General features: G+C 50.5%; 1 protein-coding gene and 1 long non-coding RNA gene across 5 annotated transcripts in view; one reads left to right on the top strand and one right to left on the bottom strand.

The window, feature by feature from the left end:
• The window catches only part of LOC309533911, a 49,028-nt gene extending 38,350 nt beyond the window's left edge, over positions 1–10,678 (top strand). Inside the window, exons 3-4 of one of the 2 annotated variants that reach the window (XR_014220522.1) lie at positions 7,250–7,355; positions 9,378–10,678. This is a non-coding gene — a long non-coding RNA (uncharacterized lncRNA). The remainder of the gene's footprint in view (positions 1–7,249; positions 7,356–9,377) is intronic. The other variant, XR_014220523.1, reaches the window with a different exon arrangement.
• Positions 1–10,852, bottom strand: part of LHX9 (LIM homeobox 9) — a 46,726-nt gene extending 35,874 nt beyond the window's left edge. Inside the window, exons 1-2 of one of the 3 annotated variants that reach the window (XM_082225534.1) lie at positions 10,690–10,852; positions 1,657–2,058 (exon numbers count right to left, since the gene is read on the bottom strand). In XM_082225534.1, coding sequence (XP_082081660.1) covers positions 1,657–1,830 — 174 coding nt within the window. In that variant the 5' untranslated portion in view covers positions 1,831–2,058; positions 10,690–10,852. Of the gene's footprint in view, positions 1–1,656; positions 2,563–10,689 lie in introns of those variants that run through there. The other 2 variants (XM_082225532.1, XM_082225533.1) reach the window with 2 other exon arrangements.
• Between the last annotated feature and the right edge of the window lie 3,954 nt (positions 10,853–14,806).

Below are 14,806 nucleotides of genomic sequence, written 5' to 3'. Positions count from 1 at the left end.
CACCCCCCAAAAAAGCCCTGGGAGGAGGGAAGCGCTTGAAATGCCAAGCAGAGCCTTTCCCCCCCCCTCCAGCCTGCTCCAATTCCTTAATGAACTTGGTGGGGGATGGGGAGAGGACCCAGAGGCCGGTTCAAAGAGGCGAGGCTGAGTTTTCTGCAGGCCATTCCTTCGGTTCATTGTGGGTGCTCAACGGAAGCTCTGAGATTTAGGAGCAAAAGGAAACTTCCTTCATCTTTCACACACAGAGAGAGTTCTCGGGGAATTAAACCATCTGAAAGGAAGCGGCTTAGCCTGCGTGCAGCTCTGGATTTACTTCATGCTCCTCAATGCAATTCCGGTGAAAATTATGAGACATTTTTATTACCATTTCCGGAAGCTGGGGGGGGGGGGCGGCGGCGGCGGAGAGAACCAGCCCTTTCTCTAAACTTAATATCACTACCGATTTCTGTTCTGTTTTGGTGCTGTACTCCCCCGTCCCCCCCCCCGCCCAAGCTGCGCCATTAGGATTGAAAAGCGAAGGTAATCTATATATTAGCCGAAAAGAATTCCTTCCCAGCATTCGAGGAGTTTAGAAAGAGAATATTTCGTTTTAAGTCGGGTCTCTTCACCCTCTCCACAAACACTGTGTGTTGATAGTTATGTTGGACTTTAAATGGGCCTTTGCAGTTTGTTCGGGAAGAAATCTTGTCCGAATTTTTTTGGGGGGGAAAGTCAAAGGAAATGCTTTTATATAAATGGCGATGTTGGGTATGCGGATGGGAGTGAAACTCCGCCAAGGTGTAGAAATTACGGCAGCGCGCAAATTACTGCCTCCGCTTCTTGCTAGACACAGAGATATTAAACATTACTTCCAGCCCTGTTGCAATCAGATTTAATCCATAACATAACAAAAGGCAAATGCTCCCGGACTTGCTTCCGAATAAATGCGTTTTATTAGGACCCGGCTGCTAAGCTTATACTGGACTGTATATATAAGTGCATGCATGCGTGGGGTAAATATATGGTTTTAACCGCAACCTGCAATGATCCAGAACAAACTTGAGATTCTTTACTCGGAAGTAAGTCCCACTCAACTCAAGGGGAGCGTCTTCTCTAGTAAATTTATATGTTTTTACTTAATTCAGACGGGCTGGACTTTTTGATTGGACCCCGCTTTCGTTTTTATTTGCATCACATTTTTTTAAAAAAACACGAAACAAAAACAAACAAACAAAACCACCCCGAACAGGACTGAACTCTTCCTTGACCTTACTTGGAATGAAAACTCAAGCTGATTTCACAATATTCGTAGGCTCTTGCTGCAATATATAGATAGTGAAATGTGGCTATTCAAAACGGCCGAATAAAAATCCTCCCGGAATTCCAAGTGGAGAAAGGCTCTTTTTAAAACTGCAACTTTCGCAGAGTTCAGGGAAGCCCGCGATCTGGGCAAGCTCGGCTTGGATGTAAGCAAGCAAAAAGCTGACTTTGCGAGGAGAAACTGTCGGGAATGGGAACAAGAGGCTCCAATGCCCCTGCAATATTTGGGTTGGTTGATTCTCTTCTAGCTACACTTTTATTTTTCCTCCCGCTCTGCCTCTTCCCTTGCCTTCCCGTCCCTTAGGTTGGCGACCCGCGTCTTCCCCCGACACCCCCTATGCCCCTATGGCTCCTTACCGCTTCCCGGCCGTTCATCTGGGCGCCTTTGGCCAGGCGCGACTCGGTCTTGGACCTCCTCTCCATCTCCTCCATGATGCCTTGGATGTGGCCTCCGGAGATGCCGTGGAAAAGCATGGCTGGGGAGCGGAAGGGGCAAGCGGTTCCTTCGGCTCGACACCCCACTATTTCCATATACAGGCCCCAGAGTCTTGGGCTAGAGCATCCGAAGCGCCGGGAGGCGGAGGAGGCGGCGGCGGCAGAAGAGGCGAGACAGCCCGCGGGGAAGCAGCGTCGCGGCTCCGGGCCCGGAAGGCAGACGAGGCGGGACGGACGGACGGACGGACGGCGAGGAGGAGGAGGAGGAGGAGGGTCTCTTGCGGGGTTGCCCCCCGCCTCGTGGCGCAAGGAGAAGGCGCCTTCCTGGGCGGGCAAGGAGGGAAACGACGCCGGACCCCAAAAAAGGGAGGAAGGAGAGAAAAAAGTGTGAAGAAGAAGAAATAAAAAGGGGAAAGGAGGGATTGGGCAGAGCAGAGACGAAGCAAAAACCCACGAAGCGGAGACTTGTCTTGCAGCTTCCTGAACTAGAAAAACGGGAGTTTGTTTGTTTTTTGTAGGAGTGGGAGGTGAGCAAAAGCTATTATGGCCCCCAAAAGGGGAGATTAATATACTTATAAAAATAAAAGAAATACACAAATTAAAAGCAAAGAAGGTTTGTAAGGGGGGGTGCAGGGGAAGGGGGGGTCGGTTATTTCTCCAAGCAGCGATCCCTGGTTGCTTGAAAAGTTCCCACTTGCCTCTAGGTCGGATTTGGGACTGCTGCTCTCTGCGGCTCCGTCCAATTTGTTGGAGGCGAAAGCCAACCCATTTTGGATAATTCAGGAGGAGGAGTTCTCGCCCGCGAGCTGCCACCAGCTTTCCCCCCCCCCAACTCTCCCTCCCTCCCCGCAAACTCCCTTCTTATACAGACAACAAAGAGCTGTCAAACTCCTCTCAGCCCCCACAGAGATGGGCAAGAGCGGTGACAAATATTCCTAGGGAGGGGGAGAGCCAGACCCCCCCCCTGCAACCACGAGGAGGGAGGGGGCCTTTTTTTTTAGGGGGCTGGCTTGTGTGGGCCCAGATTGTATTCCTGCTCCTCCCACCCTCACCCGCACCCCCTCCTCCTCCTCCAGTCCATCTCCCTTCCTCAAATCCCCATCCGGCGTTCAGTACTCAAGTTCAAAACGCATTTTAACAATGGGAAAGTGTGTGTGTAAGAGAGAGAGAAATAAGGCGGATTTCTTTGAATGAATCTGGGCTTTGGAGGGACTTTGCTGGAAAGAAAGAAAGAGACACAATCTTCTCCACCTTAAGCAAATCCCCAAGTCCCACCTTGAGCTGAGCAAGCCGGGAAAGCACGTGGCTGCCATCCTGCGCGCGCCTTCTTGGGAGGGAGGGAGGATTTTAAGATCAATCCACTGACCGACTTCCCGGCCAAGGTGCACAGGATCGCACTGCGCACATTTTTACGCGGTTAGCAATCTCACAGATGCTTCCGTTGAGCGGGATCGCGCCCTCAAGAGTGGCAAGCCGGTTACTCCGGAGGGAACCCCTGATCGCTTCCATGGTCCCCAATTCCACGAGAAAGAACCAAGGGAGCAGATTTAAGAAATCTCGCAGGTTGGGGATCGGGAAGCGGGACTTTGCGCGTGTTGGGGGACGCCTTTTCTGGAGAAGCCCTTTTCATCTCTCGTAGGCGGACCCGAAAGAAGAAACTTCTCTTTCTTACCGTTTTAGTGTTTAAAAGTATGGGTTTGATCTAATTCCAGACCTCCTAAGACAAAAAAGGCAGGGGACGCGTGGTATAATGTTAGAGTAAGGGAAGAACTGAACCGAGAAAGACATTAACCTCAATTTGAGAACATATTTGAAGTAAGGAATAGCAGGTTTAGGGAACTCCCTAATGGGGTGGGGTTTAGTAGTTGAGGATTCAAGTCTTTAATGGCTTTCAGCCATTATCATGTGATCGAGAAAACCCCTTTCGTTGGATCAGCGGAGTTGCTCAGCTGTGGGACGCAAGCTTCCAGTCCCACAGCGCTCTTCTCCAGGCAGAAAGGAAAGCGCACCTGGGAAGCCAGCTGTTTCCGCCCTCCGGACACAGCTTGGTCCATGGCATTTGCCGGACCCTTCCACCTTGGGAAAATCGTATAGGTTTAGGGCCAACACAGGAATCCTCATCTCTTTCTCCCCCCTCTCTTTGGTACATTTATTTCCCCTTTTCGCCTCCCTGTTGCCTTTTCACACTGCTGCCCCGACCGGCTGTTTCCTGACCTCCCCTGAAGCAAGTCTCCCTTCAGAAATACCCGCCGCAGAGTCTAGTGTGACTCCTGAAATGGCATCACTAGCCTCCACTGCCTTCCCCCCAAACACTTTCCTTCCAAGCCACGGACCTTACAGGGCTGGAAGAGATAACCTTCCTCCCCCCACTGTTTGTTAGTGGTTCTTTAGTCGTGGGGCGCGAGGGTGGGATGGAAAAGGGCGCCCTTTGCGTCTGGATAGGTCTCTCCCTCTGCATCAGCCGGTCGAAAGGCAGAAAGCAACTCAGAAAACACATTCGAACCGAGAAGAGAAAGCCAATCAAGTGAAATAAGCTTGGATTATAATTTTTTGAAACACACACACACACAGAGAGAATTCCTCTCTTTCTGTTGGCACGCCACAGCCCAGAACAGCAGGGCTGTCTATTTACTGTAAGTAATGCAATTAGGAGAGAAATCTCCCATTGAAAGGGGAATCTAAGACGCAGAAACCGGTGGAGGAACAGAGAGAGAGAGAGAGAGAGAGAGAGGGAGAGAAAGAAAGGACAGACCTAGGACTTTTCACGGATCAAGCTTGTTTGTGGCAGGACCTACACACACACACACACACACACACACACAGAGAGAGAGAGAGAGAGAGAGAGAGAGAGAGAGAGAGAGAGAGATTGGATGGCCGGAAAAGGTTACAATGGAAAGACTTTCCTTGGGCGCAATGCCGCCCCTCTGGAATCCTAGAGGAGAATTGCGATGGCTTTGAATGGAGCAGAACCTGCAGCACTATGAGCTCGTTCCGGTGAATCCCTCGGAAGTCCCACTGTGGGTCAAGCCTCTCCGGATCCACATATAAGTGTGGCTGCGGCCTCCGCTCTCAGTGGTAGTCAGACACGTCTCTTGAGAAACATGTCCACTTGAACGTCATGAACAGGCTCTTCCGTGGGCGTAGGATTGCAGCCTAAGCGCGCAACCACTGCATTAGATGCGCCCCACTGCGTTAGATGCGGCTGGCTCCCGGGGAAACGCGTACAGGATTGCAGCCTACGACTGGAGCTGTGTTCTGAGCAGACACGGATAGGGTTAAGCTGATCTACAGGAATGTGAGGCTAGGAGTGAAAAAGAGGGGCAGTTTAAGATTTGCTCGTTGACGGGACGGATCAGATTTTGTTGGCAGGAAAAGTGCGGGTCGCTCTGTCGTTTGGATGTTATCTGAACCGCCAGGTCTAAAACCGTTTAGTAGGTGATAAAAACCACACTTGTTCTCGTTGTTTTAAACACCTTTACAGATCCGGGTCAAAAGAGGGTATGTGGATATTTAAGAGGTCGGAGCTGTGGAGTCAAAAGGAGCTTCGTTCTAAAGCTCCATAAGGTTTTACTGTCAAGCGCCTTTGGCACTCCAGCTGAAAGGCGATATGCACTAAAAACAACAGCAACCGTGAAATTCATTTCCATTTGATGTAATGGAAGGGCGGGTTAATACTGGTAACTGACAAGCAAGAAGGCAAGTTTGACTCTTACTAGGAAAGCCACTTTCACAGTCAGGACAGGATCCCGAATGCTTCAGTCACATGATGCCCATTGGTGGGATAAATGGTTTTTACATATACTGTATATATTATCTTCACCGTCATTTATTTATTTGTTTGTTTGCTGTTATTTGCTAAAATTAAAGCCAGCTAGGGGCAACAGCAAAATGGTACAGGCCGCCGTCTCCCTCGCGCTTCTTGAGCGCGAAGAGACACTTGGCCGAGCGCAGTTGGGAGACAGAATGCTGGGCTCCAATAATGGGAAGGGACCTAAAACTATTCTTATGTTCCTCACTGGGGCGCTGGGCTAGGCCTCGTCCTCGCCGCCCTCTCCAGCCACTCTCCTCTTGTGACACGAACCATACTTTGCATTCTCTCCACAGAGAGAGAGAGACTCCTAGGCTGCTTCTGCGCATAAGGGTCGGCGACTCGAAGTCCTGCTGCGCTCGAAGCCAGGGCGCCGAGGGCTCAACCAGGTCCAGCTTCCGGGCTTCCCAGAGGCATCTAGATTACCATTGTGAAAACAGGCTGCTGGCTTTGGGTGGTCGCTGGCCCGATGTCCAGTAGGACTCTTCTTAGGTCTCCAAGCACACTTACAGGATTGCTTTTAAGTGAACATGTTTAGTGTGCAACACTAAGGTTGCAGACCGGGTACCTGCAGTTTAAACCATAAACGCGCAATTGATCTCCTGGTTCCCAAATGATGACGGTCTAACTATACTGTCTGTCTGCCTATCTTTGCTTTCGCCTTTTCATCTTTCTGTCTTGGAACTGGAGGTTCCGATGGAAAAAGTGATCTCTAGAAAGGTGATTTCTCCAGGTGAGCGCTCTGGAAAGGATTTGAAGGCTCCCTCTCCTCTCCTGGAAGCGGGTCAGAAGAACCCCAGAAAAACCATTTCCGGGCTGAAGCTCTTTTCCTTCCTGGGTCTGGAATCAAAAGCGAGAGCACTTGGGAAGTTGCTTGCTTCCCTTCCCTTCCCCCTCCAGACTCCTTTGCTTGTTCTTGAAGGTAAAGCCGGAACGGCGGCAGGAGCAGAACAAAAAACGCTGGGTCCTTCCCAGCCGCTGCAGCCGCTAGGTGCTTCCAATCTTAAGGCGCAAAACTGAAAACTGAAAAGCCCAGGGAGAGTTCTCCCCTTGAAACCAATGAGGATCTTGACAGAGCTTCCCTTTGGCTGGATCGTGTCCTAAATTTAGACGGGAGGGGAAGCGAAATAATAACGTAACCAAAACCCCGCCTCCTTTTCTCTAGAGTTGGGAACGCACGCTTCATTCATGAAAAGCAACCCTAAAGTTGTTCTGGGTCAAGTTTTGATAGTTTTGAGACGACTCCCTTCGGTGCCTGATCCTTCACACAAAAACTACCTCGCGGTGTTGTTGCAAGGGGATTGGGGGAATTAATAACTACAGAAATGACGACGACGTGTTTCCTTTTCTGCAAGAACTCAGCCAAGGAGACCCGAGTGTCCCCACCTTATCTAAACACACTCATCCAAAACCCACCGTCCTCGGAAGCACCCCCAAACACTGCTGCTGCTCTTGCGCAAGGGCGCAATCCGATCCTATGCTTCTCTGCCCAAAAACGAACCCCACACCGACTTTAATGGGGGTTTCCTCACAGGTCAAGGGCGAAAAGGATTCTCGCCATAAGGCGTGTTGTGTTGGACAGCAGCACCTCCCGGGTCTTCCCCCCGGAGAAAGGATGTTGAGGAGTTTCCTGCGAAGAGCCGGCGAGTTTCCGAAGGCCTTTCTTTCAGCAGTCAAGGTGAATCTCCTTCAATTTCTTTTTACCAGGTCTCCCTTTTTTTCCTCGAGAAGCTGGAAAGGGCTGCCGCTTGCAGGAAGGCTGGAGGGGGCGAAGGAGGCGTCTCGGAGGAAGAGCTGGCAAAATACCCCCCGGGTATGTGAGCAATTGGGGGCAGGAGGAGACAAGTTGCTGGTGGGAGAGGCGGAGAGATGCAGCCGCGCTCGGGAAATCCTAGAGGACGCGCAAGGTGAAAGCCAGCGGTTAAAGGAGGGTTGCCTGTTTGTTGGCATATACTTTGGGTTTGGAAGAGAAGGCCCTTCCCTGTTTGGGCCTGCAGGGAAACAGAGCTTGTAGACGCCCCAAATTAGGAAAAACATTTTTTGGGGGGTGTCAAGCATTGTGGAGCCAATGGGCGCAGAAGCTCCCGGACGCTCTGTATAAACGGGGATTTATTTACTGTATTATCATAATTATTGCCACCATCATAATTAATAACAAATAGAGTGGATTGCTATCGTTGTTGCGTTTGTTATCATAATCATCGTTTCGTATAGATGAAGCGCCAAAGGGGAGGGAACCAAGCCTGTTCTTACAACAGAATCTGAATATAACAGATAATCGGCGCTCCTTGTCGGAGCGTTAAATGGTAGATAGTGACAAGCGTCGTTTCCACACGGCCATCAGGCTTGTCCATTGTCGTAGAAGGAGAAGGGTTTTTTTTGGGGGGGAGCGGAATACGGGGGGTGTAGTGAAACACAAAGCTCCAGATTTTGCACTCCGCGCTTCAAGGCGCGTGGAGGATGGATGGGGGCGATTTGTTCGGCTCGGGCTAATCCCCCGGTAAAAGGCTCCCCCAGCCTCTGCAACAAAACCGTTGGCGGCGAGCCTGCGAAGCAGCCGGGCTTTGGCACAGGCGAGGAACATGCTCCGGCGAGAGGGTTTAAAGAAATAAAATAGAAATCCAAGCGATTATCAAGAGAAGAGAGGAGATGGGGAGGGGAACCACTGGAACCCTCCGTCCGGCCCCTGTTCCGCCACAGGCGAGGGTCTAAAGCCTATTACAGCGTGAAGGGGGCTTGTCTTTGGCTCCAGGACAAAGTATCCACGTGCGGATTAATAACTGACCAACAAATAATTAGACAGAGGAAGGATAAGGAAACCCGAAAGCGGAGGCGGCTAATCATTTTGCTCTATGCACTGGCTCCCTCTGAACAGAAAGTGGCCTGGCTTCATTTTAATAGAGCAGTGGGGACCTGAAAGTGTGTGTGTGTGTGTGTGTGTGTGTGTGTGTGTGTGTGTGTGTGTGAGAGAGAGAGAGAGAGAGAGAGAGAGAGAGAGAGAGAGAGACTCAGAAGGGTGACTGATTCTATCCACATCACTGCGTAAAGGGACAAGGCGAGTCACTCTTCATCGTGTGAGTGACTGTGGACCAAAAGTCACCAACAGATTCCTCCTTTCAGGGGAATCTTGGATCTCAAACGTCCCCCAGCCTTTCAAAAGACACCGCTTCCTGATCTTCTCCTCTGCCAGAGGGAGCTAACGATAGATCTAGCTATGTTTGGAACGTTATAATCCCTGTTCGGGGCCTCCAGAGCTGGCTGGCGATGAAACATAACTGTCTCCAGGTTGGCTCCAGAGTGTGATGATGGCATTGAGAAAGCAAAAGGTCCCAGGGTGTCTTCAGTGGGGCTTACTCTCATCTGAGTTGGCAAAGGATTGCACTCTTAATCATAGATGTATAGGCTGAAGGGACCCTTAATATTACGGTTAAGGGTGCAAGCCTACTCACACTTCCATGGGAGTAAGCTCCACTGAAGATGCATCTTACAGGCACCTAGTGAGCACAAAAGTTCAGGGCTTCCTTGGATTCAACGAAGCACGTGCTCAGATCCTTTCCTTGACATCAGTGAGACTTGCTTAAGTGAGCCTGGTTCAAGCCCATTGTATTGAAGAGCGCAGCACACCTATATTTTAGAAAAAACAAAGGAAGCGCCCAGAAGGAGCAGAATTGTTTTGGTAACCGCCTCCTGAATCTCACACGCACATCAAGCGCCGGAACGGAATCAAAATGCCAAACAAGGGAAACGAGGCAAAAGTCCCTCCAAGATAAGTCTCCCTTTCTTATTAGTCTTAATTGGGGACTCCGTTTCAGGGATGTTGTTTTTTCAATTTCAGGTTCCAGAGGTACCAAGCTTCGGCTCGCCTTCCTTCCCCTGTCTGTTTCATCCGGCTGTCTCAAGAACCACTTTTTTTTGCTGTTTACTGAGGTTCCCTCATTATTATTATTTTTTAAACTATTACTCATTTGTGCCGGGACCAACGGGCAAGAAGCAAAAGAAACCTTCCAAGGATGCCCATATTCAGATGAGAAAGAGAAATAAAAGTTTTCTCCTACCCGATTAAACTGAAAGAAAAAAAAAGGGATGATTTGGAGCAAAGCAACGAGGGGCTTTTAAGAAGCGGACAGAAAAGCCCCTGGCGCCGGATTGCAGGTCTCCAGCCCCCAGCCAGAGAAAGAGAAGCGTAAAAGGGGGGGGGGAGGCGGCCGCCGGGTCTCTAACGCGAAGGGGGTTTCAAGAGAAGGGCTTCTGGAGCTAATAATGGAAGCTCTCCTTGTATACCTTGCCCGCCTGCGACTTAAGCCAGTTTGCCGGCGAGGCGAGGCCAACCGAGGTAGGGAAAAGGCGCACGGGGAGCGCGTAAAAATTCACATTGCAAAAGGAGGGCTGGTTTTATTTCTGGCGAGCCCAGATGCAAAACCCCCGCGGCTCAAAGAAACCCCTTCTTCCCTTGAAGCAGCCCCCAAACCTGCCAGCTCCACAACCGACCGGATCCTGTCCAGATAAGGCACCCAAACACCTCTTCAAAACACGTCTCCATGCCTTAAATGGGAACACACCTGAGGAAATGCAGGTTGCTGTTATAAAAGTTATTGTTCTTATTTTTATCGCCATCATCATCATTATTAGCAGCAACAACCCTGAGATCCGTAGCAAACGTTCGAGGCAGCGTCTTACCTGAAGAGCTCTAGAAAGGGGTGTTTATTTGGGGGCCCCCAAAGTGGTTCCTCCTTAAGGGGTAGGAAAGGGGGATGGGTTTGGGGATGGAGGGACGGAAGGGAGAGACGCGGTGATGTAACCAAGAGGAGGAGGTTGGTCCTTCTCGCAAAGGATTCCTGCGTTAATTAAAATAAACAAGCTAATTGGAGGTGGGGGTGGGGAATGAGAGTTCCGCTCTTTCTCTTCCCTTTCTCTCTCTTCCCGTCCGCCGCTCCGCAATCGCAATCTCCACCGCACCTCTATGGAGAACTGGCGCAAATGTCTAACCTCTGGCATCTTACCACAGCGCCTTGCTTTTGAGGGCATCTATAATCCCATGTAGAAATGCGGCTAGTAGTAATACTAATAGAAATTCCCCTTCCCAGCAAATGAAAAGCAATAATAATAAATTAATAAATAACAATAATAATAATGAAATCGGACCCTACCTGCCAGTATTCGCAAAGCTGCGAGGTCTGCCTGCTTAGCACTCCATCAGTGATCAGGTGAGGGAGACCTTGCCGTAAAGAAAAACGAAGGAGCCAAGAGCGTGATTGGAAACGAGGGATGAAGGGAGCTGCCAAACGTCTCCTCCCCACCCCACCCCCACCCCCCGCTCCCCAATAGACGCATCAAGGGGGGGGGGAGACGCTGTTTGGCGCACAATGCAACCTTCCTTCGCTTTGCCAGGATTGAGGTCTAGGTGGATTGATTTACAAGAGCGCCTCAGCCTCGATTCCTGCGCGCTCCTCTTGTCTGAAAGTGTGCGCTCTGTGTGTTTGTGTATATTGAAACACACACACACACACACATATAGGGGGAAGACCACTGTTGCTAGCCTACGGGATGTCTGATGCCTTCCCATTAAAGATAACTCCTCTCTCTCTCAATCGTCAACTTGATGTGATCTGATCTGATCCGCGGATGCGGAGGGAAGACCTGGCATGGCCAGCTAAAAAGGAACTTGAAACGCACAGGATTATTCTAAGGAAAGCAGGGAGGATTGCAGAAGCACGGGCCCCATCTTAACTCAATTAAATAAAGAATCAGGTGCTTGTAGGAACGGGATTCACTCTTGCTGCTCTTTCCTTCCTTCCTTCCTTAGGATGACAGCAATGCCTCTGAAAGAGCGATCCACCGAGGCCAAAGAAACAGGGGAGACAAGGCGAGGGTTGGAAATCACCTTGTAAAGACTTGGGAAGAATCACCGCACAGACTTTATCCCCAGGGTTGAAAAGGGCAAGGACGCAATCGACGCGGGGGAAAGTCTCCTGCGCAAGCCCCCGCCCCTTCGCCCAGAAATGAAGGAGGTTAGTGGTTTCGCTCGGCTGATGGCGCCCATTTCAACCGAGCTGCCTCCGCAGGTGAAGTTCCCAGTCGATTGTCCCGCTAAGCCCATCTTCCTCTTGCACAGGAATGTCAACTTGAATAAAATATTTGAATGACAATGCCCATCAACTTGGGGGGATCAAATATTTTATGGGGGGGCGAAGGGATCTCGACCCTTAGGAATGGGCTCCTTTGCTCCTTTGCTCCTGGTTATTTGCAGCCCGACCCTAAGAACGCCTTACTTGGAATTTCGATGCCATTCAGTTAAAAACAGAAACTTGGAGTGGAATAAAAATTAATTCCCAAAGTTACATGTTTACGACCAACCACAAAAAATAAATAAATCGCGGTTTCTATCCACAACAGGAGGGAGGGGGGAACTGATCGCTGATCAATAATGAGAAACCGCGGTCGCTCTCCTCTCGTCTGCTTTTATCTGTTGTGCAACCTTTCTCAGTTCAGTTCCACCTCATAATTCTCTGTGATCAGCTCCTTCATCGACTGATGATGGATGGGATGATCAACTTTGTTCATATCTGGGAGGAATGGCTTTTAAACAACAACAACACAGAACGTGAATATATTTAATCAGAGTTGAGTGGGAAAGAAATCTGTCTCACGCGAGTGGGCGAGACAGCGCATAAACTTCTTCACGGCACGTAAACTTCTTGTTTATTTTTCTCTTTTTCCAAAAAACAACAACAAAAAGTCCTGTATTTTAGACACTAAATAAATCGTGCCACCGAGCCACCGTCACTTTCCAGTTGTCAAAAATACTGTACTGGGCAAGATATTCTAAAACTCGACGATTTCAGTGAATGGAGTGTATATGTGTTTGCGAGAGAGGGGAAAGTCTTTGTGCCGAGGCACAGAAGAGAGTGGCATATGGCCACCTTTCCAAAGGGATGGGGGGGTGGGATGTGGCGAGACAAGCGTGGTCCCACTTTAGTTGGAGGAACTAAGTTGGTTTGGCTTTAAGAGCACCTCACAAAGTGTTTTCCCTACTGCTGGAATAAGAGCTTCGAGTAGCCCCCGAGGTCTCCATTTACGCTCCAAAGACAAGTAGCAAACCTCCGAGCAGAGGTCTCCTCCGCCCTACTAAGCGCCGTCCTATACGCCTCAGAGCAGCTAAAGAGTAGGGTACCCCCCTCGGCTCCATCTCTTTACGCACGATAAATTCGACGCATTAGGCAGAACGAGGTGCTTGGATTGTGGACTGTACCACTTCAGGTGTGTGCATCGGGCGCGGTATTGTGGACATAGCCTCCGATGTTTACACAACCCCCCTAAAAAAACAACTTCCTTAACCTCTTCTCCATTGTGTACTAATGTGCTCCGCGCAGAGTCCTTTGTGTGTGGGGGGGGTGGATTTCTTCTCAAATCCGATTCCGCCCCCCTCACCAGCAATCTGAAGTGGTCCTTCCCCAGAAGGAACCACCTTAAGTCTGCCACTTCATCTTGCCTAATGGCGTGGTGGATGCAGTGCGTTACTCACGTGGTCTTTTAAACAATAATAATAATAATAATCTTCTGAGGTTTTTTTAGTAGTGGGGAGAAGCCTTGCAGTGGACCCAGTGGCGTAGCGTGGGTTGTCAGCACCCGGGGCAAGGCAAGTAATTTGCGCCCCCTAACCCCCAGATGTTGCGCCCGGTGCAACCCGCCCCCCTGCACCCCCCACGCTACGCCACTGAGTGGACCTGCCGGAGGTTATAGCGCTTGGAGTCTCTCTCTCTCTCTCTCTCTCTCTCTCTCTCTCCCCCCACCCCACCCTGCCTTCTGTTTGTGGGATAACCAGATGCTCCGGGTTTTCTTCTGGCGTCAGAGGTTCCTTAAAGTTAAAGCGGGGCGCGGAGGTAGAGAATAAGAAGAACCGGGAGAGAAAGAGGGCAGAACCTTATGGGCCGAATCCTCATTGCTCTGTTTTGTTTTCGAAGAGAGCAGGGAGGCTTTTCAGCATGCAGAAAAATACAAAAGGCATCTACATCTACATCCTTCTCCAAAGCGCCTGACGTTAAAACAAATCCTACACAATCTAAAGGTTAACAAGATAAGACCAGTTCTCGGATTACTCGTTCTTACTTCTTGTAGTGCCCCCTTTCACCCCACCCCACCCTTCGCTACTGTTTGGGGAAAGGCAATGATTTGGCTAAAATTGAAGACAGCCACGGAGGAGCGGGGCTTGTGGATTTCATTAGGGGCTCCTCGACCTTTCCCACTCGCCCTTCCCGCTACGCGCCCCCAATAACTGAAGCATTGGGAAGAACAGTAAAACAAGCTATTTAGAAAGGGGGGGGGGCGGGACAGCGGCACCACCACGAGATGTCCTGTCTCAGTGAAAAGCGGGACAGTCTCTACAAGCTGCGGAATAGCCAACATTCAAATCTTGCTTTCAAAGAGGCTTCAACAGCCGACTAAAAAAGGAAACGTGCGGAGTCTCTGCAGGAAGGGCGTTCCAAAGATTGAGCGGCCGCGGCGCCACCACCAAAGAGGCCCAGTTTTGTGTTGGGGCCTCTTTTTCTCAGTCCTACTTAGCATAGGAGCCAATTTCAAGGAGCTGTGGGTGCTTGGGCAGCCACAATAATATAATTGTGGGGGCCAGGCACCCACAAAGTCAATGACAAAAGCCAGCAGGGAGAGAAGCAGTTCAGCTCTGTCCTTCGCAGCCAGCGAGGGAGGCATTTTTTTCTGGGTGGTGGGGCTGGGGAGGGGAAGCAGAGTCTCTGTGCCTCCAAGTCCGAGTCCCTCACCGCATAGAAGGGTGCCTCGCTGGCTGTTGGCTGCATGACATCACACGCACTAGGTGCAGATGTGTCCGTGTGATGTTGCACATCCATGTGCGGCAGCGGGCACCCACAATCCTGAGGGCAAGATGGCGCCCCTGCTACTTGGAGATGCCGGGAATTGATCGTGGGACCCTCTTAATGCAAAGCAGACGCTCTGCCACTGAGTTAGAGCCCTTCCCCGTTTGCATTCTCCAGGCAATGTGAGGGTTAGGGAGGGAGGGAGAAGGACTTCCGTACGCCGGCTCTCTCACTGTTCCAAACCCTTGCAAATTGTTTCGTTCATTTCACTCGCCCGGGGACGCAGTCTATGCAAAGCTACGACAGAGGCCGCAGCTGCCCACCTGCAAGGCAAGGAGGCGAGCAGGTGACCAGGGCAGCAGACGCTGATCGAAGCGCTGCGCCTAGCTTCAAGCAGCTCTTTGAGGAAAGGCTGGCAGATGGTTTTGCGCAAGGA

Source organism: Podarcis vaucheri, assembly GCF_965113315.1.
Source record: "Podarcis vaucheri genome assembly, chromosome: 6".
Taxonomy (NCBI): Eukaryota; Metazoa; Chordata; class Lepidosauria; order Squamata; family Lacertidae; genus Podarcis; species Podarcis vaucheri.
The sequence above is the reverse complement of the archived record's forward strand: the minus strand, read 5'-3'. Positions and strand labels throughout refer to the sequence as shown.